The sequence below is a fragment of the Paroedura picta genome, chromosome 7 (assembly GCF_049243985.1).
Source record: "Paroedura picta isolate Pp20150507F chromosome 7, Ppicta_v3.0, whole genome shotgun sequence".
NCBI classification, from domain to species: Eukaryota; Metazoa; Chordata; class Lepidosauria; order Squamata; family Gekkonidae; genus Paroedura; species Paroedura picta.
In genome coordinates this window covers 91,951,425-91,979,285 of record NC_135375.1, presented here as the reverse complement: position 1 = coordinate 91,979,285, position 27,861 = coordinate 91,951,425, and the positions used below count along the sequence as shown (strand labels likewise).

General features: G+C 44.7%; 1 protein-coding gene and 1 long non-coding RNA gene across 3 annotated transcripts in view; both read left to right on the top strand.

The window, feature by feature from the left end:
* Nucleotides 1-213: 213 nt before the first annotated feature.
* LOC143841273 (uncharacterized) lies at nt 214-9,079 on the top strand. 2 transcript variants are annotated; one of them, XR_013232650.1, is made up of 3 exons: nt 214-2,926; nt 3,001-3,101; nt 8,728-9,079. It is a non-coding gene; the product is annotated as an uncharacterized LOC143841273 (long non-coding RNA). The 2 variants fall into 2 exon arrangements; XR_013232649.1 differs by having other exon boundaries at nt 8,725-9,079.
* A 1,972-nt stretch (nt 9,080-11,051) lies between these two features.
* TMEM38B (transmembrane protein 38B) overlaps nt 11,052-27,861 on the top strand; it is a 33,207-nt gene continuing 16,397 nt past the window's right edge. The window contains exons 1-2 of the mRNA XM_077345371.1: nt 11,052-11,287; nt 17,725-17,881. Coding sequence (XP_077201486.1) covers nt 11,176-11,287; nt 17,725-17,881 — 269 coding nt within the window. The 5' untranslated portion in view covers nt 11,052-11,175. The remainder of the gene's footprint in view (nt 11,288-17,724; nt 17,882-27,861) is intronic.

The window sequence follows — 27,861 nt, the reverse complement described above, 5'->3', positions numbered from 1 at the left end:
AGAATGCATTTTAAATGGTGATATGTATGGGCTGAGGACAAAGCAAAGCAGCATATTCTTTCCATGTAGAAGTTCCTGGGATCAGTTTCTGGGGACTTCAGCTAATAGGGTCTCAAACAGCAGGATTTGGGCAGACAATGCTTTCCTAGGTGGACTGATAGTACAATTTGGTACTAAGCAACTTCCTTCATCTGTTCTGTCTTTCAGAAAAAGGCATCAAGTGATGAGCGTGCATGTATGACTATTGGACGGCAACAATGTACATATGAACTTGGTTCATAGTTTATTTCCAGAAGTGGAAGAAGTTCTCCATTTGAACAGGAATGGATATTGCACTGAGAATAATCGTACACACCGGCTGCAGGATCTTCAATAGGAATCCAGCAGCAGGTCTCTTTGAGAATGATGCTAGCCAGTTAGGAATCAAGACTCTGCCATTCAGTCCTCACAGTGCTGGACAAAGCTATGCCATTTACCTTGTTCTTTCACTATTTTGTTTTTTAAACCTAAGGGAATTGTCTGAGATGACCAAGTGAAGTCAGATTGGACGCTGACGTGGTCTTTCATCCTTTGGCCATAAAAGGAAAAGTGGGATAATGGACAGCTTAACTGCTGACCTATCAGGTCAGAGGTCATCAAAAAGTCACATAGTTCAAACCAAAAGCTGGAGATAAAATGACTCTAAATGTATCTGTCCTCCCAGTCATGATTGTACTTTTAAGGGAGCAGGTGTTACAAGAGAAAGGGATGTGTAGGGAGAGATACTGAAACCTTAAAAAGATGTATTATTTGTTGTGTGTAGGACACTGCAGATGTACACGTATTTCTACATGTGAAGGGTGGGGAGCTTTGGGCAATAATCTTCAGCCTGTAAGACAATCAACAGTGAAATACTGCCCCCCTCCACAAGCCCCTGTTGTTCATATCTGGTCACCATAAGTCAATCCTACACAACTTGAATGCATAGCAGCATACCTCTTGTTTTTTTTAGGCCAGGAGATTTGAGGATTGTCTGGCAACCAGGTAAGGGATATTTTCAGGTGGCTTGCTACTTCCTGCCTCCATGATATGACCCCTGGCGTTCCCTGGAGGAACTCCACCCAAATTCTTGGAGGTCTCCAATCCAAGGATTAGTCGAGGTCAGCCCTGCTTACTTCCTGAGATCTGATGGGACCGGGCTTGCCTGGGCTATCCAGGGGAAGGCATTAAGCTGCAAGAAAAGAAGAGTTGTACTGTCTAGTACTTCACAACACACAGATTGGTAAGTCCAACAGTGCAGTCCTAAACAGAGTTATACTGTTCTAAGCCCCATTGATTTCAATTAACTGAGATTTAATTCTATGTAGGACAGCACTAAAAGTTGTACAACCTGTTCATAAAAGTGGTGTAACTGAGAGATACGTCAGCAAACGTATTTGGATGCCCAACTCATTTTGTTTGTTTATCTTGATATTTATGCCTCACTTTCGTTCCCAAAGCAGCTTGCACCATTTATCCTCTTCCATTTTACCCTCACAACAGTAACCTTATTGATGTAGGTTTATGCTGAGAGGGAGGGAGAAGGATGGGTTAGCTTCTGTAGCAGAATGGGGATTTGAACCTGGGTCTCCCAGATCGTAGTCCAATTCTAGCCGCTACATTACAATGGCTTTTCTGCTACATCATCCTCTGTTATGCCCCTGCTAAATCAGTTTGCTTTTGGTGGCCATGGTGGTTAGAATAACTGCCCTGTATTGATAATGGTTTTATGAGGCGCAACTGCCAATCATACAGAACGACTACCTGTCTTACAAGCTGGTCTCATTTCTGATCCTGTTTGAGGAAATACCTTGCGCCACTTCATACAGTATCTCCATCACAAAGAAACACTTTGGAGGGCAATAATCCCTCAGGAGGAGCCATTTTAGTCCGTTGCCACAATAATAAACCAGAACTTAGCACTTTTAAAAAGACTAACAAGGTTTTGTTCTAGGCCAAGCTTTTGTGGGCTCCTTACTAGTAGCTCCTTACTAGGCAGGCTTGTTAAAAATAGTTGAGATTTTGAAAAAAATAACCCTAGCACGGTCAGTAGATGGAAACAGTGAAATGTAGCTATGTAAAATTCAAATGTAACCAAGAAAAGTACAGAGAGTAGCAGTAGTGGTCATTTCTCCTGTTTTACTAAAAGTAGTTAACGACTTCAAGGGCTGAAGAATCCGTAATGGGAATAACTACTCTAGGTGGGAACTAACACTTGAAGGCAATTCTTCACCATGTGAATTGGCACTGTCACAGAGCGTCTCTATCTGCATTAGCCAGGTATGTTAATTTTCTCTCTCCCAGTCAGATCTAATGCCACAGAATTTTTCTTCCTCTCTCCTTACTAGTGTTGCCATTTGACAACAACCTGGAGGGTGGAAAATGTTCTGTTTTTTAAATTGAGGCTAAATGTATGGAAATGAGCAACTGAAAGCTTTAATGGCGTGGAGATATCAAATCAAATCAGCTAATCAAATCATTTTGATTTGATTAGTGGCATGGAGATAAGTAGTATTGTACAGTAAATAACATCCCATTAAGCTTCTGTTAAAGAGACAGGATGGTATACTGACCGGCAACATAACAAGGACCCTTTGGCCTATGAAGGTCTTACAACTATTTCAGGGGGAATCGTGTATTTATCCAGGGAGGGCAAGTAGTCACCCAAACTAACCAAATGTTACATCTGTAACCCGCTATGAGCTGGTCTCGGGAGTGGCGGGCATAATGATGATGATGATGATGATGATGATGATACATGTCTCTTGTGTCATCACTTCAGACTGGAAAAGAATTTTAATCGCTGGTCAAGAATTGGGCAAAATTCAAAAACTCAAGAGAATATCTGGTTCTCCAGCCAAAACATCTCATCATCCTGATGTGCCCTGTTAAATCCATGGGTTTAGAGGTATTATTATTATTATTATTTATCATAATAAACAGGACACTGGAAGTGGTTTGAGCTCTTTATTGTGATCCCAGCATGGTACAAGAAGAACTGAATGGACTGAGAAACCCCGCCGAAACTCTCCCGAAATCCCCCAACTGGGATTCTGACAAGCAAACAATGGATCTTCCCACTGGTACGTGCTATTGGTCAGCTTTGATTTAAAGTGACTGAATCCAGTAGATGAGATCTAGCCATGCATTGGCCAATTACACTGTGAGCTAGGACCCTGCCTCAGACCTCAAGCTTGGTCCTCACCAGGTCTACAGACACAAAATGCATCTTTAGGTGGCATCCACATGACAATGAAGGTTATGACACCGCCCCGACCTAGCTGCTCACTTGCTAAAAAGATGGGCAAGGAATTTCCAGGAAGAGCTCTGCTTTTATTCGTCTTCCACTCTAGGGGATAATCACAGAGGCGGAGATTAATTAACAAAAACCTGTGGTAGTCATGCAAATCAGCTTTGCAGTAGGTCTAAAGCTGGTCAATCTCTCCCGACAAATTAAACAGAAGCTTGGTGTGCCCGGCTTCCCACCAGACGCTGGTTTAATAATGATTTCAATTCACAGTTTTCTCTCTCTGTGCCACCGGACTCACACTTCCTTTGAAGAGAAGTCTGTCAGTTCCTGCCGACCAAATGCTAACTAGCACTTCTCCTCAGAGACGGTTCCAGACATTGATGCGCCTGAGGTAGAAAATCCACACGGCGTCTGAGAGAAACCATTTTACTTTATTAGGAACAAAATAATAAACAAAATATGTGATGCTTTGTGGCACACTCATGATACCCCACCCCCAAATCTGCCGCTTGAGGCTGCCCCCTTTTTCTTTCTCCCCAATTTTCGTGTTAGAAATTTACAAAAGAAATAAAGGGAAAGCCGGCATATGTGGAAACAATCATTTGGGGGCGGGGAGAAGAATTCTTGAAGGTTTTGAAAAGACAAAGCTCCCTCCCCCCCCTGACTTTAACCACCAATGGGATTCTGACATTCCTTATCACTCTCCTGCAGAGGTTCTAAAAACTCTTATCTCAATACAGCAGATTACTTGGCTGATCTCCTCTCCATGCTGAGTAGGAATCAAACGGCCGTTTTACACTGTCAGCAATTTGCACATTCCCTGTCCCGATAAATCAATTAATGGGATGCAGACTGATTCATTCAGTTCCCCCTTTTCATTCAGTCTGCCTTCCTTTATTTTCACTCCCCCTCCCTCCTCAGTCCATGTTTTAATACCATCTAAGAGTCCTTCGTTAGAAGAGGACTTGTCTGCTGGGCAGGTGCAAAACCTTCAGCTCCATGGCCTAACAGCAATAAACCCTTTCTGCCCTCCTCAGGGCTTCCCTTTGTCGAAAGGCTTTCTCTTGTTGTGGTTTTCCCCACCCTCCCCTTGCCTTTTTCAAATGTACAGCCCCATGCAGCTAAGCTGATTATGCTAATTTGTACTTCATGATCCCCAAACACTGTAATGGGATCCGCAGAGGGTGCCCCCCTCCTGGAGCTGGCAGAATGATGGGGATAGCGATGGAGGACAATGGCGTTGCAAATCAGTTCACAATAAAACATCTCCCGTCTCCGAAGACAAAGCTCACTCTGAGACGCCCACGACACTCTTGAGAATTTAGAGTGTTCCAAACAGGCTGGTGTTAAACGGGCGGGAAAGGTGGAAATCGTGAATTCACAAGGCAAACCCTCTTTCCTATTGCAAGCTGTTTTTCTTTCTCCCTTCGACGAAATAATAACAAGGTTTAAGTCTTCGGAGAGCTGGCTATGTGTGGCATTTTTGATCCAGTTGGTACCGATACAGGATATTCAACTTCCTTAAGTGCATTCAGCCTCTTCCAACCCATCAGTGAAGTTTAATATGAGTGGTACAGCCAGCAGAATTAGACCCAGCAATGTGCAAGAGGAGATTAAAATTAACCTCGGGTGATTCTGATTGCACCCGATCTTCTGCAACACTTAGTGCTTTCATTTCTGCATCTTATGGTGCCCAGAAATTGCGTACATGTCTTCTGTAAGTAGAAAAACAGCTTGGGATGTGCTATTTTTAATTCCGTGAGAGAGAACAGCACACATTTTCTCTCCCACATGCTTCTTGCTCAAGGATACCTCGGCTTGCACAAAGCTTCCAGTGGATTCAAGCTATTGTCTCATGAACCTATGACCACAGATAATGCTTTGGCCGGTCACTTCAGGGAAATTCCACCCTTTCACCTCTGCAGTTCCTGGCCATGTGTTTCTTTTCTTCATCTTCCCCTTCTCCCTACTGCTCCCTCTGGTCCTCTCCTCCATGCATTTCTCTGAACTCTAGCCTCCCTGTCCCACTGGTTCACCCCTCTATTTTTTTATCACAAGTTTATGAGAAACTTCAGTTTTCCTTGACCTCCTCCGGGCCCCCAACCTATTAATGTAAAGCAGCCAAAGGACTCCAAGACTGGGGCAACTTTGCCCATGGCAGTCCATGATCAATGTTGCTATAACAACTAATGGCAGTTGGACTACCTTACTGATCGTCCAGCAACTGACCCACTGTCTTCCAGAGGCTTCACAAACCATGACATTACTTAAGCGACCCCTTACAGTATGGATTGTTTGCACACACTGAATGACACGCTCTCTGTGAAGTGGTCCACCATGTTTTTAGCTTCTCGTTCGATACACATTGGACAACCTGGAGTTTCCCATAATGAGAATAATAGCCTTTTGTCTTCCACAATCTACCCTTGCATGACTGATTAAAATGTGGACACAAGGATGTAGCCACAAGCATAGCTCGCTTTTAAAAGGAGATGAGACAAATGCATGGAGAATAGTTCCATCAGTGGCGACTAGCCATGGTAAAGCCAGGCATTCGACTGGGGCTGACAGACCTAACACCATTCAGCTGCCCCCCCCCGGACATCACAGACATCCTCCACATCCTGAACCCAACTGATCCCCCCCACGGGTTCTGTTTGAGACATTCTATTGCATTGCTAGAGCCTCTTGTGGTGCAGAGTGGTAAGGCAGCAGACATGCAGTCTGAAAGCTCTGCCCATGAGGCTGGGAGTTAGATCCCAGCAGCCGGCTCAAGGTCGACTCAGCCTTCCATCCTTCCGAGGTCGGTAAAATGAGTACCCAGCTTGCTGGGGGGTAAACGGTAATGACTGGGGAAGGCACTGGCAAACTACCCTGTATTGAGTCTGACATGAAAATGCTAGAGGGCGTCACCCCAAGGGTCAGACATGACTCTTGCACAGGGGATCCCTTTACCTTTTATTGCATTGCTAACTGTTATGCTATGGTTGATCAATACTGGTTCTTACTGTTACTGTTATGATTATTGTTATTATGGTTATAATGTACTCCCCTGTGTTTTATGTAAACTGCCCTGAGCCTTACGGGAGGGCGGTATAGAAATATAATAAGCAAAATAAATAAATAAATAAATAAATAAATTCAGAAGAAATAATTATCTGAAGGCCCGTGCTTGGTGGCAACATCAGGAGAAGGCCTTGGCCTTGTTGTTGGCCTTATGTGGATGTCCATTGTGTGAGACAAAATGCTGGATTAGAGGGACCACTGGTCTGATTCAGCAGAGATCTCCTTAGAATGAGTTTGGAAGTACCTGCAAAGACAGCATGGCAGGACCTATGTTGGAATTAATGGGATGGGATGCCATTGCTGGGATGCAGGGTACCTAGGAACTTCTAGACACAAAGATCACTCAGAAAATCTTTATGGATGTAATAACTCTGCATTTTACGCAATGAGACTACACCCGCAGGCAGTTCAGTGTGAATAAAAGGCTGTGGTATTGGGCTGAAAGGACAATAAATCAAATGTGGGAGAGTGATTTTTATTAATATATAATTAGATTATGGATTTTACTTCCCTGGAACATGTTTGAAGTCAAGGGGGAAGGTGAATGATGACCACAGAGCAAGTAAAATGATACCTCCTATTGGGCTAAACAAATGGTTTAAAATTGTATGAGCAAGCTGTCAAAGGACTTCATTAGGCACAATTTTTCAGGGCAAACATGAGAGTATAAATAGGTATTATTATTGTTATTATGTATGCCCAGCTGAATTAAGGTTATGACATTCACATACCACAAGATGGGTCACTAAATTCAATGAGTGATTTATGGGCTTTTAAAAAATACAAATAGTAATTGCATTTTTTTCAATCAAATAGTAGCACTGGGATCTGCCCAAAATCTGTGTCAGCCAGCACGTGAATTGGTGTCTTCTAGAACCTTCCAGTCTTTCAAGATGCTGTGATGTGACACCTATGAACAAAACAAAACAAAACCTTCATCCTCTGGCAGAAGACAATGACAGAGGTGCTACCCAGATTAGATATTAGATTGGGAATTTAGCTAGTAAGAGGGCAACATCGAGATCTCCACCAATGTAAACCAGGGTATTGACTCTCAGAATGAACCAATCCAGGATGACTGAAAGTGGGTTTTATTAAGAAAGGATTCAAAAGTAACTTACAAACTTGCACAATGAAGCAAATGAGACACTGAAGGATTCAAACTAAGGAAATGAAGATTGGACGGAGATAGAGAAGGAGGTAGAGAAAGTTATAGTTACTGTCATGACGTGAAGAGGGAAGGTAGGCAGATCCAAGGAAATGGCCAGGATCTTGGAGAAGAAATGGAGTATCCTACATGCAGTCAGGCACTGTTTGCAGGATATGCAAGGAACACACACAAATACACAGATGGGTGCTAGGTGTTCTACTAAAGTAGGAAAATGGTAGCCTTGAGCTGAGGCTGATGTGCTTGATATGGTTTCTGTGTTGGACAAAGAGACTGCAAGATAGGTGATGGGTTTGTCCGGCGTGAGGGCTAAGCCAGGTTGGAACCTTGCAAGTTTCCCAGGAACCAAAACAATAAAGATAATGGTTCTATTAGAGTAGGACCAGAGATGTAAATGTGTCTTGATGACCCCATGATTGTATGATAGGACATAACTAGGATAGAGCATGCTTTTAGAGATCACAAATGTTTTAGAAGAGATTGATATGGAGTGCAGTAAATAAATCTCCCAAGAAGTATATTGCAAAAAAGAAGTAAATTTATATTTAAAGAAGATCCAGTAAGTTCACATTCAGTTTGCAATCAAACGGAGAGAAAAAAGCCTAATCTGAAGAGTCTCTCCCTATTCCAAAAGGCTAGCTTGTTCAGCATCATGTGTGTGCCCAGATTTGGGGGTCTGGTGACAGTTCTGCACTAACTTCAACACCACTCTCCTTTCCTCTTATTGCTGATTTGTGACCCAGCTGAGCTGAATTTATATTTCCAAGCAATGAAGCTGATGCCACGCAGTGGGCAAAGCACAGTACTACAAAAGAACAGCCACAGCCTGCTTGCTTCCACAGACAATGCCTGAAATCAAAATATGCCACATCCCATCAAACAATGTTCTTTTTTGATATTTGCAGTATAGGCATGCACCAGAATTTATGTAATGGGGTGGGGCATCTGTGACAAATTTTTATAAAGGGAAAAAGCAGCTACTTGTTCATTGAGAATCTGATCCTCAAAACTTTACAAGTGCACAGACCATATTAAAAAGCTTTCTTTGAGTAATGACATTTTATTTCCATTAAGATGTATTTTTATTTAGTAGTAATTAAATACTATCAACAGTCTCAGTATTTGCTTACATCTTTGCTGATATTACACATTTGCATGCTATTGCTTGCATGTCATTATATATTTATTCATGTTAATATTTATGTCCCACTTGTCTCCTCAGCAGACCATAAAATCGTTTGCCATTCCTTCAGCTGTAATTCAACCATGCAATTCCCCCAGAAATGGCTGAGAAATAGTATTAGGTCTGTGCTTTCAAGATTATCATCTGCTGTCTATGGAGTTTTGCTGAACAGATCTCTGAAACAGAAAATTAACTATGACCTGCAATTGGAAAGGATGAGGCAAAATCTGCCAAGATTCCAGGTATCAACTGTTCATTTCCAGTATGTTTTAATACTTCCAACATGCTTCAATGGCAGCTGTATATGCAAGACAGTCATACAAGACTAAGCAATTTAAAGACTTATGGGTGTCACTCACAACCTTGTCCTGAGCCTTTGGAGAGGGCGGTATATAAATGTGAAAAATAAATAAATAAATAAATAAATGATTTTATAATTTAGTATCAGTGAAGTGATGAAAATAGGGTTGAAATCCCATCAGTAATTTTTATTGATGGGTTATATTTTATTTATTTACTTATTTAGATTTTTTGTTGATGTCCATATTTTCTGAAGACAGAATTGTATCTCTTGATAGTCTTCAAAAATACACACTTTACAAAAAACAGGTTTCTGGAGGCAGCAAGAAACAGTAGCAAGTTGCAGACCTGTACATAACTGTCAGTGATGTAAGATGGATCTGACAGCCTGATCCTAAGAGTGTTTCCTTGAAATGCTATTGATTTTATGGAGCTTAATCTCAGGTGAGTGTACTGTGACTGCAGCTATCCTTAAGTGTGATCGTTAAGGAATCACCCTTTGTTTTGCATGCTGAAAGTGCTAATTTCAATCCAGCACTTCCAGTTAAAAGGTTGTCCAGTTGTCAGGCTTTCTCAACCAGGGTTTCATGAAAGCATTTCCTGAATGGATGGGAGTTAATTAATATTTTTCATATATTTTTAACATTTGTTAAACATTTATCTGGTGATATGACCATGTATGGTCATGTTGGCCTGCCCCTCCCCTCCCAAAATGGCCAATGATTGGCCTGGAGGGGGTGGGAAGGGGAGGGGCCCCAGGTGGGCTATGCCTTCCCAGCTATATTCTGCATAAGTGCCACTTCTGGGGTTTCCTGAAGCCTGAGAATGTTTTAGGGGTTTCTCAATGGTTAAGAAGTTGAGAAAGGCTGAGTTAAGTCATTGGAACCTTGGACAGCAGCTGCTACACAAAAGAGAGAGGCGATGCTGATCTTGACAGTCTGGCTGAGTAGTCTAAGCAAGTAGACTTGAACGTACAACCATATATGTTGTATGAACATCTGCTGATAAGGGAGCCATTATATAGTCACTTTCCAAATAAAACCAGGGTGCAAACCGAGGAAAAGGTGGTGTTTATATTCACATTATTATTCAGTGTACATACAAAGAAAAACCAAACAGTGAACATGTATACATCCTATGCATACATCTATGAGAGAAAAAAAGAGCTAATGAGCATTTATTCTAAAACCAAAATGGGACCAGTGCCCTATTTTGACATTGGGCATACTGAACCCAGAAAACTTGTTCATCTGCTGAGGTGCATACAGGGAGGATGAGGTCATTGCTCTTGATTTTAAATATTTCAAGTTTTGAAAACTGGCAATAATGGAATTAGCATGCCCAGAATTGCTCCCAAGTAAGCCCAAATTCAAGGGACCTACAAGGGTAGATTGACCGTATGTATCCTTTTGAAGGGGACAGGACATTTCCCCCCAGCCGTCCTCTCATTTTAATGAAAATATCAATGTTGTCCTTTTAATAAAAGGTATATACTTTTTGTAGTGCTAGTTTTTGTTTTGCCACCTTAGACTAAGTGTTGAGACGAGGACTACGTTGGTTGTAAGGCAAAATTGTCATGGAGCCTGGGAAATTTTATGAAAGACTAATCTTTGTGCCATAAGGATATGCCATCAGAGAAATATTCATGGTACGATTGTGGCGGTAGCACAGTCCTCCTGTACTGCGTCTACCTAGATTTTTGGACGGCTTCTGTCGCTGAAGAATAATGGGAAGCCTCAATATGTTCATAAAACGTTTTTTATCGCCTCCTTTCATGAACACAGACCACGTAGTCCTCGCCCCGCTTTTGCATACAGGAAATAAGGTCAGCCCATACAAAGCGCCAAGCAGACGACCCTCCGCGCTAAAAGACTGAGCCCCCCATGAACACGCAGCGGTGAAGGAGAACAACCAATCGCCGTAAGCGGGGGAGGATCCACCTGAGGCGCGCGCTCCTTTATCTCCTCCGTCCAGCTGTAACACGGCGGCTCCTACAGGACAAAACTATTCACGGATTCACCGCCGCGCGCGCGCGGTTCTGGAGGCCAGGAGCTACGGAGGAGTGGGCGGGACACTTGTCCATAGCCCCGCCCACTCCCCCGCCTCCTCTCCCCACGTTGGCTCGTAGGTTTATCTTCGCCGCGCTGTGGGGTGTCTGCGCATGCGCACGGCGTGAGAGGACTTTCCGAGATGGAGCCGCTCCTGGCGGAGCTGCCCCTGCGCTTCTCCCGGCTGCCCATGTTCCCCTTCTTCGACTTGGCGCACTACGCGGCCTCGGTGATGTCGCTGAAGGAGCAGCGGGGTGAGTTTCCGGGTGGACGGGTGTTCCCTTTCGGCCGGGGTCCAGTGCTGGTTCGTTAGAAGAAGTAACTCTGCCTCTGGGCATGTGCAGAGTGCTTTCCCTCGCTGTGGGAGAGGCACCTACGTCTTTGCGCCTTCAGTCCCAGAGACTATGTTGGGTCTGTCGCCGTAGCTACTCTGACCATGTGCAGAGTGGGGTTCTGCCAATACTGTATGACCTGAACTGGTCTTTGATACCAAAAGGTGAGCACCTTCGACTTTCTGAACGCTTGGTCTGTTATCAATAACATGAATAATTTTTGACTGTGGGAAATTAATGCAATGGGTGCCCCTGACCATGTGCAGAGTGGATTTTTGCTCAATAGTGGGTGGCTAGTAAGATTCTTCACATATGAACAGGTTGGAGGAGAGAGAGAGATTATGGAGTACAAATATACAGATTATGAAGTGTTTGAGTGGTTGGATTCCAGAGTTACACTGTCCCTTGACATTTCAGGGATCATCCTTGAGCACTTTGGGGGCAGCTGTGCTTGCTCTTTAACCATGTTGCCATTTTATTGCATCCTTAGCCTGTAGTCCCCGTGGTCATATACTTGGCTTCTCTACCTTTACACTTTCATTAGTAGCTCATTTTCTGACTTAGGGAGTTTCTTCAGCAGTGCTGGGATTTGATCCCCTTACTTGGTGTCATTTATATTGACACACTCATGCCAGGCTAAAGGTAATGTTTCTCCATGCAGAGCAAACTTTTGCCACAATGTGTGCTGACCGCCTCTACCTTAAATGGCTATAAACATTACAGGTGCTGATTTGTTGCAGTTCTTAAATGGAGCCACTTTCTTCAGTAGCAGTGTAGTGTGAGGACAAAACCTGTACTGCAGTTCCACTCATGCTTTCCTTGAAGACTTCCAGGGAAACTTAACTGAAAGATGTTGGAAACAAAATATTACCTTATGGGTTTTCTGCTTCTTGTGCTGTTTCGGTGGTGGTGACATGTTTATTTTTAAAATAAAATGGGGGGAGGGAAATGCTAAATAGCTGCTTTTGCTTCCTTCCACTGAGTTGTGGATGAGTTTCCTCTAACGCCAAAGACCTGACCTGGATAGCCTGATTCTGTCAGCTCTTGGAAGTTAAGCAGGGTCAGCCCTGGCTAACGCTTTGAAGGGCGACCTCCAAGGAATGCCAGTGTCATGATGCAGGGGCAGACAATGGCAAGCTACCTCCGAACATCTCTTGCTCTGGCATCCAGACAATCTTAGCAGTTCCTGGCTATGTCACACACATGCCACATGATGGATAAATAAAAAATAATAACTGCTCAGTACCCAGCGGTAGGTGTTTAAAAGGGTGGGGGGAGGGGGGCTGTTTTTTAAAATTGGTTTTAACTGTGTTTTATTGTAAACCCTCCTGAGCCCACCTGTGGGGAGGGGAAGGCAGTGAAGAAACCATCAGATAAAGAAATACTGAAATGAATACCAAAAGTGACCTTTTTTTGGAAGTGATTTTCTTGAGAATTTATGGAAGAACAAGAGCAATTTATCCCTTCTGTAAGGAAGTTCACACATCTACCAGAAACATGCGCTGCTTATGGGAGTAGGAGAGAGTTGGCTGCTGCGAGTCAGTGTCAGCTGTCAGCACTTAGGCAATGACAAGGAGTGCTTATCTTAGTGATCCAATCTTCCTTTAAAAAGCACCATTGCCTCACTTAAAACGGAATGTCGCGCTTATGTTTTTTGCTGATCTCCTCTTGTGCCACCCACGCACACCTGTCAGTAGAAGTCTGAACTTTTAGTGGCCCTCTGTTTGCTGTCCAAATGCAGATATCAGATGAGACTGGGAGTATAGGGAGAGCCAGAAACTCTGCCACACCCTGCTGGCACCAGAAAAACCTGATAATATGGATTGGAAACTGTAGGAGAGACCTGTGGTGGCGAGAAATATGAAGGTCTGGAGAACAGTCCATTTAGGACTTTGTTCAACTTTTATGATGGAAAAATTAGAAGTTTGGGGAAGCACTGAAAAAATGCACATGAAATTTTATTTCTGATATACTAGAGATTTTGCTTTTTAAGGCAAGGTTTCAGTCATGTCAGGAATTTGGGGTGATCCTTGATGCTTCCCTTTCTGTGGAGTCTCAGGTCATGAATGTAGCATGCCAGGTGAAGCTACTGGCAACCTGTCTGGCCTGGGAAGACCTAGTCACAGTGATCCATGTGATCGCCATCTCCAGGATGGATTACTGTAGTTCACTTGCTACATGGTTCTACCCTTGGATTTGATCCAGGACTTAACAGGTGGTACAAAATGTGCCTTCATGGATCCTCATGAGAGCCTCTTGGGGGGCTTATGTTTGATCAACCCTTCATCAGCTGCATTGTTTGCCAGTAGAATTCAGGGTTAAGATGCTGGTGTTTTCGTTAAGGCCTTATGCGGTCCGGGCCCTGGGTATCTGCGGGGACTGCCTCTCTCAGTATGTCCCCTGAAGAGATTTGTGCTCTGTGAATGCCAACCTGTTGGTGATCCCTGGCCCCAGTGAAGCACAGTTGGCCTCAACCAGAGCCAAGGCCTTTTTGTCCTTAGCTCCATCCTGGTGGAATGCCAGTAGAGATCAGGGCCCTGATGGAGCTAACAGTGTTACACAGGGCCTGCAAAATGGCCTTCTTCCAGCAGGCTTATATTTGAGGCCAGGACAGCTGAGATACAACTGTGGGCCTCCCCTGTCTCACCCATTTCATGTTCCCTCTCTGTGTCCCCTCTCGCTCTGTTCCATCTCCATGCTGATTTTCCCCGAGGCCCGTGAAGCCATCAAGACTGAGGACTGAATGAGACAACAGGATTTGTGGAAATGACATAAATGCTGAATTTTGTTCTAAATATTTGCAGTATGGCTTTATGTGTTGTGAGACTCTCTGAACTTGATTGTGGGGAGGGGTTGCCTAGAAAACGAAATATCAAATAAGTGTGAAATGTTCAGTAATTTTATGTAAGACAGTCTTCAGCATAAATATTGATATTTCTCTGTATTCATACAACACATTTTCAAGTGCACATTTATCTTTATCCATTGTTCCTCTTAATATTTGTGAAACTGCCCTGGGGGTGGAAAGTGTCCTGGCTGTCTGAGTTGGAATAGGGCAAATCAGGGTGCAGCCAGCTTTGTTGGCTGAACCCTGATTAGCCCTGCACCTACAGCTCCCTCCCTCCCTGGATGCTAACCACTTTGCTCTCAGATGCTGCAGGAGCCAGTGTGAGAGAGAGACACACACAGAGATAGCCCTGCCAAACAGCAAACCAGCCCTGATCACATGCTATGGCTCCTGCTGCGAGGGAAAGAGAGACACACACAGAGAGCCACCCAAACAAGTCCTCATTCCCTGCTTCAAACAGCTCTGATTACCTCCTATGGCTCCTGCTGCAACAGAGAGAGAGAGAGAGAAAGAGAGAGAGAGAGAGATCTGCGCCTGCTGGTGTCTCCTGGGTCCTAACACCCATTTCTTTCCTGGTTGCAATGGGCTTTCTTGATAGTTGCTTAAATATGATTAATTCTGTCCACGGTTGATAACAGTATTGAAAAACTCAGTATTTTCAATGCTATAAACTCAAATCTAGTATTCAGATAAGCTGCTAACCCTGTTATGAGTGTGGCCCTTCTGTGGCTCCTTCCTGAATGTAATAGAAATAAGAGGGATTTTCAGAATGTATTCCCGTTGCCTTAAGATTCTAAAAAGAGGTGTTTTTGAGTCTCAGCATCCTCTTTCTAAATCAAACATCCAGTTTCCAAAAGTGCCAAGCTTTGTACTTCTGGGAGGTTCCTAGCAGGGATGCCAGGATCCCCTGGAATTATAGCTCTTCTCCAGACTAGAGATCAGTTCCCCTGGAGAAAATGGTCGCTTTGGAGGGTGGACTCCATAACATCCACTGAGGTCCCACCTCGCCCCAAATCCTGCTCTCTCCAATTCCACCCCCAGTCACCAGGTAGTTTCCAACCCAGAACTGGCAACCCTCCTTCCTAAGCAGGACATGAAAGCAGCTGCTATCCTTTGCCACTAGTCTCCCAGCATCTGTCTCTGCTACACCTCAGTTTAGAAGTTTCTTTAGCTGTCATAGCCAATAGCTGTTGAACAATCCATGAAGATTATGTCTGTCCAATTATTTTCATCGAGTTCTCTAAGCCAGTGCCCAGCACCACATCTTATGGGGCTGAATGCTGTAATCATTGTTTTGTGAGTAAAAAGTACTTCCTTTGGTCTGTTTCAATTTTGCCTCTAGGGCATTAATCATTTTGGCTGCCGTTTTCTGTCCCCATCTTCTATTCGTCCATATTTGCTTCAGGGCAGTATCCATCTGAATGACTGTGCTGAGGTGGAGGAGCAGAAAATGATGTGCTGTATCCAGTCTTTTGTCACTTAATGTGATATTTAAAACAGCTTTCTCAATATCTCTCCTTTTAAACTGTGAAAATTAGATTTCTGAAATATTTTACCTACCTTCAGGCCTTCTCATAAATCTTCAGGAATGTGTTCTTGGGGCATTCGGATTGGACAGCGCTCATGCGCTTCAGACTTCTCATTAGGTAAACCTGAGAGTTCATCCTGATCATTATCTCCCTTGTTAACCTTGTCAAGTACACAATTAAGCTTAATTAACTGCAACTTCAGTGCTTAGAAAGAACATTGATAGGCTACACGTGAAGAGCGACAATCTTCTAGTCCTGAACAGTCATACCTCTAGTTGATATTATAGCATAATGTTTTTTTAAATACTTAAATATTCCAGATCTGTAAACAACTGTTAATTTGGATTTTGCATTTCCACAGACACAGATTTTAGAGGGGTAGCTGTGTTACTCTGTTGTGGTCAAAATAACCTACATTGTAAGTTGGAATCAGATAGTTTAATACCAGTGGAATAGAAGATGTGATACTTGCTGATTCCCTCATCCTTCAGTTGTCGTCCCTAGAGCTCCCTGAAATTTCTGTTCTTGGTAGAGAGGCACAGAGGGACCCGCAGGAACAGAAAGTGGAATGGAGAAGTCTGCAGGGTTTTTTGGGGAGGGGGAATGTGTGTTTTAGAATGGCAAGTATTTGGCAAATATTGCCCTCTCTTCTGCTGGCAGAAGTACTTTAAGGTAAAGGTATCCCCTGTGCAAGCACTGGGTCATGTCTGACCCTTGGGGTGACGCCCTCCAGCATTTTCATAGCAGACTCAATACAGGGTGGTCTGCCATTCCCTTCCCCAGTTTATGGCAGCAGAAATAGCCTGTGAATTCAGCCTATTTTGTTTTTACTTTCACATTCTTCTTTGGTGTAAATGAAAGGCAAAGAAGAAGAAATCAAGTCACTAATGGCTCCCCCTAACACTGAGCTCAAAGTAAAGAATTCAAAGTCATTCATTCTTTCACCTTAGCCTTTTTTTTCTTGTTTGGACATTATTGGGAAGAAAGCATACAGTTTATACTAAGCAAAATAATATTGAGTTGGTAATGGCACGGAGAGCCTTTTTTGGAAAGGGCAACAGTGGAGCTTATCACTTGAATGGAATCCTATATCCATGATTGATATAATGGTGCTCAGTGACTAAAAATGAAATATGTTGCTGGTAGCAGAATGCACACTGCTTTAAAGAGGACTAGGTTAATTCGGACAGGAAAAATGGCATGCTTTCCAAAATTCACTAGACAGCAAATGTGTTTCTGAATATGCTCAGATTTGAATTCTTAAAAGAAGAAGAATTGGTTCTTATATGCTGCTTTTCCCTACTCGAAGGAGGCTCAAAGTGGCTTACGGTCGCCTTCCCATTCCTCTCCCCACAACAGACTCCCTGTGGGGTGGGTGAGGCTGAGAGAGCCCTGATATCACTTCTCAATCAGAACAGCTTTATCCGTGCTGTGGCAAGCCCAAGGTCACCCAGCTGGCTGCATGTGGGGGAGCGCAGAATCGAACCTGGCATGCCAGATTAGAAGTCCGCACTCCTAACCACTACACCAAACTGGCTCTCAACACTAATGCTGTTAGTGTTGTAACAGCATTTCTGAGTGTGCTATGTAATTCTTTTTTTCTCTCTGGAAAAATGATCTTCTGCTTCTTTCATAGTAGCCATGGAAATTTAAAATCACATGCTCCTAAGACTTCAAACACTTTTTAGTCATCGTATAGTGGTTGCTTCCATGAATGATAATCTCTCTCGATGGTGGACGATGCACTTATTGCTAAATACCTCTCATAGAGACTCTAAGAATGCATGATTGTGGAGAAGTTTTCAAGTTATTTTCCTCATGGAGAGCTTTGATATCCTCTGAAGAGCCACACAAAATGAAAATTTTCCTTAGATCCATCACCATGAGAAACTTGGGGGCTGTTAAAGGGCCATGTTGTTTCTTCTTAGGAGGTTAAAGAGGTCTTGATAAACTGATTTTGTCTGAATTCTGTGTCATTCCAGGAGCAGTGGAAATATCGTGCTACAGCCCAATTGCATGCTGGTTTAGTGCTATGCTGTACTGCTTTGGTGGGTCCATTTTGTCTTCCTTGATGCTTGGGGAACCTCCAGTTGCGTTTCTTGCCAATACTACAAATGTCCTCCTTGCCTCATCAGTCTGGTAAGCAGCTTTACATCTAAGTTTGTTGTCACTACTTACAATGGTGATAAAACATGAATTTGTCGTTGAAGCCTATTTGGGGGGGGCAGGTCTCGAACAAGTTTTAGGACTGTGCATATGGCTTTTGGAAATTGAGACTGCTGTCTTAAAATCAAACAGTGGTGTGGCTCTTGCTCAGATTTCTGTCTGAATGCTACTTCTCTGCTTCTTCACACTATCTGTGGTCCCAAATGTCCTCCCAAATACTGCTGCTGGGGTATATCAGGGGGCTCCAGGAAGTGTATGAGGGGGGATTCAATGAAAAACGGACCTATTCTAATCAGTGGAAATGACGGACATGATCCCACCCATTATGGGCAAGAAGGAGGTATTCTTTCTCCAAATGCTGTAGTGAGTCTCAAACATATTTGATGTAAAAAAAATAATAACATACAGCTTTAAAGGGTCTTCATTAAGACAGCAAAAGGGTTTTAATGAAACTAAAAGCTGCAGTAAATTTTAGCTTATTTTAAGGCATTTTGGTTATACTAGACATTAAACGCAGCAGGTACAGATATTAAAAAGGAAAAAAAAGAGGAGTTGCTATTCTCCCAACACTATCTAGGCTGTTCTTACTTCTCCCCAGGATCCAACTTGCAAGAAAGCAATTTGGCAGGTCTTGTGCAGTTTGCTGATTGTCTGGTTGCTGGGATGTCACACTCCCGACTCCCTCACTTCAAGCACACAGTTCTATGTTTTTAAAATTGGTTGTGTTCTTTCCAGTCTTAGTTTTGGGATATAAGATCAAATGCAAGGATGCCTCAAGCCTCTTTCCTTTTTAATGCCTGAAGTACGGGGGGCGTGGAATGGGGAGCACAAAGGCTACGTGTCCTCATATGGCTGGCAAGTACTTCTCGTCTCAAAAGTGAAGAAGGGTGGAGGCCAGGCCTGTGAGGAGTGACCTTGTGGCAGCTTCTGTTTTTAGTTGCATTACTATTAAGTCTGCATGTTTGGTGGACACTGCTCCTTGAAAACAGTCAGCTCTGTAGTACCTCCAAACAGCAAACACCAGAACTCATTAATGGAACTTATATACATTTCAGACGGCCTGCCTTGGAGCCTGAGTGGTCCATGGTCCATTCCCAGAGTCTCAAGTCAGTTAGCAGTTGGTTAAATTTCAGTCCTTCATTTGCATGCTGTCTTGTACAGAATGTCCACATAACAATTACTATTCCTTTCTCAAGGTCAGTCCAGTATACAGCTGTGAAAAATACACAATGGCAATCTGGTGAGACTTATTTCCTGCATAAGGAAAAACTGGGCTTGGTTGACCTTGTTGCTTTATGAGGTGTTAATTGAAAACCAGACTTACAGAATAATCATCAGTAAAACTTATAAAATCCAAACTGACTGCTCACCCACTACCTGATTTGTACTCCCTGAGGGCATGCCACCAATAGAATCAGAACACTCTGTAAATGTGGGCTAGATCAGTTCAAATTGTTCTTTGCTAATGAGGACCAATCAGCTCAAATTGCATGCAGGTCAGTCACTCCCTATCTGAGTGCCCCCCCTGGGAAATATTCCCCCAATTGGAGATGGCCCTCAGCCAGGAATGGCCTGCCCTGGTCGTTTAGCCCCAATCAGGAGGGAGCCCTCAGCCAGGAAAGCCTAATAGGAATCAGCGCTCTGCCTCCAACTTCCTGCCTGTTTCAGAAGTTTGCTGGGTAGAAGAGGAGCTAGACTCAGAGCATGCCCTGCTGCTAGTGAATTGTCCTGCTGACCTGGCCTCTTTCCATTCAGAGAATGGGGGGGGGGGGGGGTCCACTAAGCTGCATTCTGAGGTAGCCTCTGCATGCCCTCTGGAGGGGGGTGTATGTGAGAAGACAAGATATGGCCCCCTGCTGGCCCTCAGGGACCAAGGGTGGCCAGGAAAAGCCTCTCCCCTGGGAATATTTACTTATAAGTAATCATGGCCCCTTCCATGGGAATGTTTACTCATGTCATGGACATCAACCAGGAATTGGTAGTCCAGCCCCTATCAGCCAGGAAAGGCTAATAACTGGTCAGCTCTCCACCTCCAACTTCCTGCCAGTGTCAGAAGTTTGCTGTGTAGAGGAGGAGCCAGCCTCAGAGCATACTCTACTGCTAGTAAGTTACCCTGCTTTCCTGGCCTCTTTCAACTCAGAGGACATTGGGGGGTGGGGGACATGAGCTACCTCCTGGCAAAAGTCTCTGTGTACTTACTGGAAGGAGGGCTGTGGGAAGCCCAGAAACAGTCCTCTGCCAGCCCTTTGGGATCTAGGGCAGCCAGGAAAAGCCTCTGCTTTGGGAATATTAACTTATGAGTAAGCCATGTGAGGTTTGCAATTTGCAATCTGAGAAGGGAGGAATAGTTTTTTTGGGGGGGGGGCAAGAACCATCATAGGCGATTGCAGCGGGGAAAAAAACACTGATGTGGGTGGGACTGGGAAATTGTACACTTTCCCTTTCCATATGGATACCACTTTGGTCTTGCTGCAATATTTCCAAGACCATCAAAGCAAAGCAAATTTATGACCAATGGTATAGAGGATGGGGAAACTATAGATGGGGCCCAGAAACACCATGAGGCCCTGAGGACATGTGGAGGGGGGGGGAGACACTGCTTCCCAGTAGCACCTTCCTGATAGAAGAAGAGTTGGTTTTTCTACCCTGCTTAATACTGCCCAAAGGAGTCTCAGTGGCTTATTACAGCTTTCCCTTCTTTTCTGCACAACTGACAACCCGTGAGATAGGTGAAGCTGAGAGAACTCTGAGAGAATCTGCTCTGTGAGAACGGTTTCTAACAGGACTGTGACTAGCCGAAGGTGGAGGATCAGGGAATCGAATCCAGATCGCCACATGCTGCTCTTAACCACTACACCAAGCTGTGCAAATTGCCATTCCCTTAAAGAGATGTAGCTAGAGTACAGGCAAAAGCAGCTGTAGCTGCAGGATGGTATAAGTCTTTTTTTTACTTGTTCATTGACTGTCATGGGATTCTTTTCCTATAAATTTGGACCTTCTGGTAATGGCTTCTCTGAGCAATCCAAGGAGGGAGACACTCAGGTATTTCCTACATGGCAAGGTGATTGTGTGGTTCGTAATTTCAGAAGCAAAGAAAGCTTTTTATCCTCTGTGTTCTCTGTTTGTGTGTTTGTGTGTGTGTGTGTAGGAAGGGAATGCTGCACAGCCCCCCTTCCCTTTTCCAAGCAGCTGTTTCTGATATCTGCAGTCTGGAGAGGAGCTTTCATTTTGGGGGTTCTCCAGTCCCACCTGGAGGCTGGCATCCCATAGATGCTAATCTCCAGCTGGGACCGGGTGATCCCACTTCTGAGGTTTCTCGAAGCCTGAAGGATATTTCTGGGGGTTCTCAATGGTAAAAAAGTTGAGAAAAGCCAACAGAGGTGGTAATTGAGAAACCCTCTGTAAGTTCTTTGCTGACAATGTTTTCATGTTTTATTGTAACACGCAACTATTTTTTTAATTTACTTTGATATTGAACTGAACTGAAGAATGAACAGACGAAAAAGCTTTCAGTTCTTTGAGCAAATTTTGCTATCAATTAAATATTTTCATTGAAGGAAGCAACTGACATGTTTATGAATTATTATGTTTACTAGTAAAAAAGACCATTGCCCTTTGAAATGCAATGGGTGCTAGCAGTGAGAGTGGGTATGGGGGGTGGGGGACTACCTGGAGCGGCTTGCGAGCCGCTGGCGAGTGGCAGGAGTCCTGGAGCTTCGGCGGCCTGAGGCGGAGCGGCGAGCGGCGGCGGCGGCGGGGACTCCTCGGCCGCGGCTCTCCGAAGGGTCTCCGAAGTCATCTCCCGGCTGGCGGAGCGGCCGAGAGAAGGCGGCCAGGGCCACCCCCGCCCCGAGGCTCTTCCAAGCCTTCTCTCGGCTGCGAGGCCGCTCCGGCGGCCGGGAGAAGTAGGCGCGGCCGACGGCTCACCTGTGGCTGTGCGGGTGAAGCAGGCAATGGGGAGCCGCTCTTTGCGCGGCTCCCCATTGCCTGCTTCGGGCGGGAGGGACACTTGGAGGGGCCAATCAGGAGCCGCTTCGCGGCTCCTGATTGGCCCCTCCGAGTTTTTATCCCGGACAGGGCCCGCCCTAACTCCTCCCACAGTGCCCTTACTGCTTTATTCAGTCCGTGGCGCTCTGCGCCACGGGGCTGTTTAAAGATTGTTATTAGCAATTACTGTCATACAACATCCCCCATGGCCTTTGCCAAACAGCCTGGCCTTTGGGAGATGTAGAGGTAGGTGTGAAAGAGGGCACCCCCATGGCCTTCCCCACCAAGCCTGGCCTTTGGGAGACAGAAAATGGCGTGGGAAGGAGGCAGCGCCCCTTGGGCCTTCCCTGCGTAACCTTTGGGAAATGGGGGGGGGAGGTGGCAGCTCACCCTTCCACAGCCTGCCTGGCCTTTAGAAAATGTGGGGCTGGATGGGAAGGTGGGGACAGTGGTGACCTGTGTAGACACTGTCATATGGGTTGGGGGTAGGAGGGCAGCTGTTTTCTCCAGGAGAACTGATGTCTGTCTGTCTGTCTCATCTGTCTGACTCTTTCATCTTTGTGAAGGTTTCCAGGCTGCATATGGAGGAGTCAGGAATCAAACCCAGCTCTTGGGATCAGAATCTGCTATTCTTTAACCACTTCACCACACTGGATTTCAAGCTCAAATGGGGAGTGGGGGGGGGGAGGGCCAGAATGCAGGAATGTCGCAGTGCAGGTGCATGTGTTAGTGCCCATTGTATTCCCGGGTGCAACAGGCTTTGCCTCTAGTAAAGAATAAAAACTAAGGTTAAAAAACTGTGCACGCAAATTTGCGATTGCTGTGAGCTCATGTCCTGTATCTGCTGAATTTTTAGTGTGCCACGCACAGAATCCTTTGTTTTCAAATTGTGTTTGTCAGTCACATAAAGGAGTATTTGCTGACTTTTCACACGTAGAAAAGTACACATTGTTCCTTTTGGACTTCTTACTGATTAGTGGAGCTGATTAGTAAAAACAGTACTGAGTCAGCCTTAGATTTCTGAATCTCAACCCTCCGTTAGGAACTGCAGTGCCCCTACTAAATTAGCTGCCTTACTTCCTGTTCCTTCCTTAATGGCTCTTGTGGCTTAATGGCAGCAGTTCCTTAGTCTAATGCTGTATTAAGGTATAGAAACTTTTTCTTACTGGTGCGCCTTGGATGTGAGAGTACATTTTAGCTTGGGTCACTTACCAGAGCAGCTGAACTTGTGGTCTGAAAAGCAAAACACTGGTCTGAAAAGCAAAACATATATTTCAGCTTACTCTTTCCCAATTGCCTTGCATGTCTCGAAACAATTGGTGGTGGAAAGGGCAGTCAAGTTGCAGCAACTAATAATGACCCTGTTGGGTTTTCAAGGCCAAGAAGTGAGCAGAGCTGGTTTGTCCCTGCCTGCTTTAGCACATTGACCTTGGATTTCCTTGGTGGTCTCCCATCCAAGGACTGGCCAGGGCTGAACCTGCTTTAGCTTCTTGAGAGCTGAGGAGATTAAGGCTGTCCTGGCCTATCCAGTTTAGGGCTCCCAAGCAATTATATCATTGCTTATAAGATGCATAGCAAACAGTTGCTTGCAGAGGAAAGAAGCTGCAGTGGAAAGTGACCTTGTGTATACAGTGATGATTCTTGGGAGAATGAAACAGTATCTTCAGGCTGCATACAATTAAAATAGCCTTAATTATTAAATAATAATGCTGTTAAACAGGGAGGTGAAGTCCAAATGAAGCCTCTAATCGATTGGGCTTTCCCCTCCCTGCCTGTGTATGCTGCCTTTCTTGAATGGATAGGCTCGAATGCTATTTAGACATTTCTGCATTTATGTAGAAAGACAGTTTGGGGTTGGAAGAGTAAATATTTTTTTCACGCTGAGAATGCAGTACAATTGCTTACGCATGTTTTGGCTGCCTGCTTGATTGATAGATGCCAGGCACGGAAGAAGCTGCTGCTGCTGCTGTGCAGATGAATGTGTATTTTCACGCACAGAGGTGATCCCTGCTCAAGAAGGCAATGATTTACCACTGCATCCAGCCCCGTGTGTTTTTTGATGAACAATTAAGTAGGCATATGTCAGAGGTCTGTGAAGTATCAGTAGCTTGCTGGCTGCTTTTAAGTAGCTTGTGCATGCTCTAAAACGGGCAGTCAACCTGTGGCCCTCCAGATGTTTATGGACTACAATTCCCATGAGCCCCTGCCAGCATTTGCTGGCAGGGGCTCATGGGAATTGTAGTCCATGAACATCTGGAGGGCCACAGGTTGACTACCCCTGCTCTAAAAGACCCAGGAGAAAGTTGGAAAAGATGTGCTGTAGACTTTTTAAAAAGCCTTTTTTCATGGGGTTTTTCTTCCGTGCTGCTTAGCTAGATTGGTGACCCTTGGTGTACATACTAGATCAGGGGTAGTCAAACTGCGGCCCTCCAGATGTCAATGGACTACAATTCCCATGAGCCCCTGCCAGTGAACGCTGGCAGGGGCTCATGGGAATTGTAGTCCATGGACATCTGGAGGGCCGCAGTTTGACTACCCCTGATCTAGATACTCATGCCAAAGACAAAATCCTTTTGCTTTGGGGAGAAAAGGGCGTCTTCCTAATCTTTTGATTACTTAAAAAAAACTAATCACAACAAATCCTGTTAAGGTTTTTTTGTTTTTTTTGCAGTTGAAACTTAAGATACATGTATGTGAGTCCTATTAAGCCCCGGGAATATTCCTTTCACTTGGTGCTCATGGAACTAAGTGAGGTCGGTGGCAGGAGCCACTTGGAGATAGATACAAGCCTTGGATGTGCAAAGCAGTGAGGTGGAACAAATGAACCAAAAGCTTGTGGAAGCTCCGTTGTCCCATGCAAAAGGACCTGGGCTGAGGGGAGGGTGGTGGTGGAAATGTTCCAGTGTTAAGAAATTTGCAGTACAGTCCTATGTAGAGTTACTCTGGGCTCAGTCCCATTGTACTGTTTTCTGTTGTAAGGAGGACAGGGTACTTTTGCTAGCTCCTCTCAATGACAGTGTGTATAAATTGTGACAACTGCTTCCCCCCACCATCCTCTCAGAATATAATCTGTTCCACACAGTCATGCTATGTTGCCTATAAAAAAATATGAATGGTGGGAATCTTTATGCTCCATAGAGCAATCTCAGCATAAGATCAGATAGCAGTGCAGTTGAAAAGGCTCAGCTTCCTTTTTCTGTACTTACTTATGGCCCAATTTTGTAAAATTTGACATATGCACATGTCCAAACAGGCATTGGCTAAGCAATGGCCTCTGATGGTTCTGAAATAGTTATCCGCTAGCGACATCTACTGGTACCTTTTGGAAATATCAGTAAAAATTCTGAAGGGTACAACAAAAGATTGAATCCGATAGCACCTTTAAGTCCAACAAAGATTTATTCAAGGAGGGAGCTTTCGTACGCAGGCACATGTGAAGATGACCAGAAGCTGGTGAGGAAAGAGCTGGCTATAGAGTCTGAACCAGCAGCAGGGCTCATCCTCACTAGAATACAACAGTCGGTTGGCTCAACCTTGGAAATGAAAAAGACAGAAAAGGGCCCACTAGAGCAAGGCTGCTTACTTTTCTTTGAAAATTTGTGAGATTTACTTCGGAGGAGGGTTCCACAGGTTGCAGGAGGAACCAGGGGAAAAAAGAAAACGTGTTGGATTTAGGTTTGCCTGTTCTCAAAAAGGCCATCATCAAAAAGATCATTATTAAGTATCACATGTGCTGGTGGAAGCTCATGGTAGTTGTAGTCCATGACATCTGGAGAGCCACAGTTTGACCACCCCTGCATCAGAGAAAGCTAGCAAAATGTGGCATTTGTTACGCAAGGCACTACAGGTATGCACACTAGGTATGTAACGCAAGCACTGCAGTTGCAGTATTGTTGAGTTCTGTAGCCCATTCCCTCAAAATAGCTGAGGGTTTTTTTATGGGGAGAATAAGCATCCCTCTATCAGTAGTATAATGTTGATGGAAGGAAAAGGGTAGTGAGAAATATGGGTTTATTCTGCTTAATGCATGCATACTATTTTAAAAGTAGCCATTTCAATCTGGAACTAACTAGAGAGGAGGACATAAATGTCTTTAGCAATCAGAGCTGTACAAGAGTAAAAAGTAATTTATACATGTTACAATTAGGGCCATTTCACTTTTTTCTATTCCATGTTACATGTGCCTAGAATTTTGTAAATTTGGGAAGTTTATGTCATACTAGGGGCCAAGCCCATTGCATTTGGGAATACAAAGGGCACTAGATTAGGGGGGTGGAGTGGAAGAATATGGATGGCCTATCCCCTCCCCCCAGGACCTGGAAAAAGCTGCAGGCAGCTGTTATGAAACTCACTGGCAGTGGCAGCTCTCATGCGGCAGAGATCTGCAGTATCCAAGCCTCAAAGGGAAGCGGAAGGAGGGGGTGGTCAGGGGTGGGGAACGGAAGGTGATTAGCTGGCGGCTGGACAGACAGGCAAGCCGGTTGGAGGAGGAAGCACTCGGGCGGGACAACTGCCCTGAGTGGATGTTAAGTGCTGAGTGGCACTTAAGCCATGAGACATGCTCCTCCTCTTAAGCCTTACCAGAAATATGAAGTGCAATGTTAATTGGAGTCAATTGTGCCAGCTTATTCAACTGGTCCGTTTCCCCAACTCAGGCATTTGACTGTTGCTGTCAATGTCGATTTGCCCTGACCTAGACAGCCCAGGCGAGCCATATCTCATCGGGTCTTGGAAGCTAGGCAGGGTCAGTCCTGTCCGGTTATTGGATGGTAAACCACCTTGGAAGTGCAGGACTGCTACAAAGGCAGGCGGTGGCAAACCATTCCTTCCTGCCTCTTGCCTTGAAAACCCTACAGCAGGGGTTGCCAGATTGTGGCTCTCCAGATGTCCATAGACTACAATTCCCATGAGCCCCTGCCATAGACATTTGGAGAGACACACTTTGACCAAACCTGCCCTACGGGGTCACTCGACAGCACTTTCCCCCACCTTCAATGTCTACCACCAGAACAAAGTTTGAATTCAGTGACACCTTTAAGACCCACCAAGTTTTATTCAAGGTATAAACTTCCATGCTTTCTTCAGGTAAGTGCTGCTTCAGACCAGCACGGCTATCCACCTGAATGTCTTATTACCAAAACTGGTACTTAGGAATGGTTAAAAACCTTTTGGGGTAGAGAGAGCTCCTGAAACTTCTCATGAGCCCTATAACTGGAAAGCGGACAATGATCTGAACGACTTTCTATTGAAGGCCGGCATTGATGCTAACTGTTGGTGGCAATCTTAACTGAAGTTCTGTAATTGGGTCACTGTAGGTATAGCAGCCCAGCGTTGGCAAGGTAGCCCTGAGGTTTATGCTGCTACTGGACTATGAACAAAATTGTGCAGGTTAGGTTACAACAGCCAAAAGCATTGCACCCTGATCATCAGGACCTGGCTCAAAAGTAGTCCTTGTGGGTATGCAGTTGACCAGTGCCATCCTTTTTGGAATGCAAGTCAAACTAGAAGTTCCTGGATACATTTATCCTAGGTGAGAGAGAGAACCTGCTATAGTTGAGGACCTAATGCTTTACAGAGCTTCTGAATGCAGCGATTTGTGAAGAGGGCCCACTCCTTCAAAGGAACTCTGGCAAACTGAGCACTGTTCTTGCGCAGAAGGTCGCAGCATCTTGCCCTGTCTCAAAGTGGAAACTGAAGGGGTGCGGGCTAGTCTACTTCTAGCAGCAGCATTCTGCACGAACGGGTCTCTGGATGCTCTTTAAAGGCAGCCCTGAGTAGAGCCTATTGCAGTAGTTCAGACTAGATGTAATTAAAGCATGGATCGTGGCGGCTAGATCGGACTGGAACAGGAATGGGCGCAGTGGTGCATCTCCCAAAGATGAGTAAAACTACTAATCACAGCAGCTACCTGTTTTTCTCTAAGGGTCAAGCAGTACTCCCAAGCTGTGAATCTGGCTTTTCAAGAG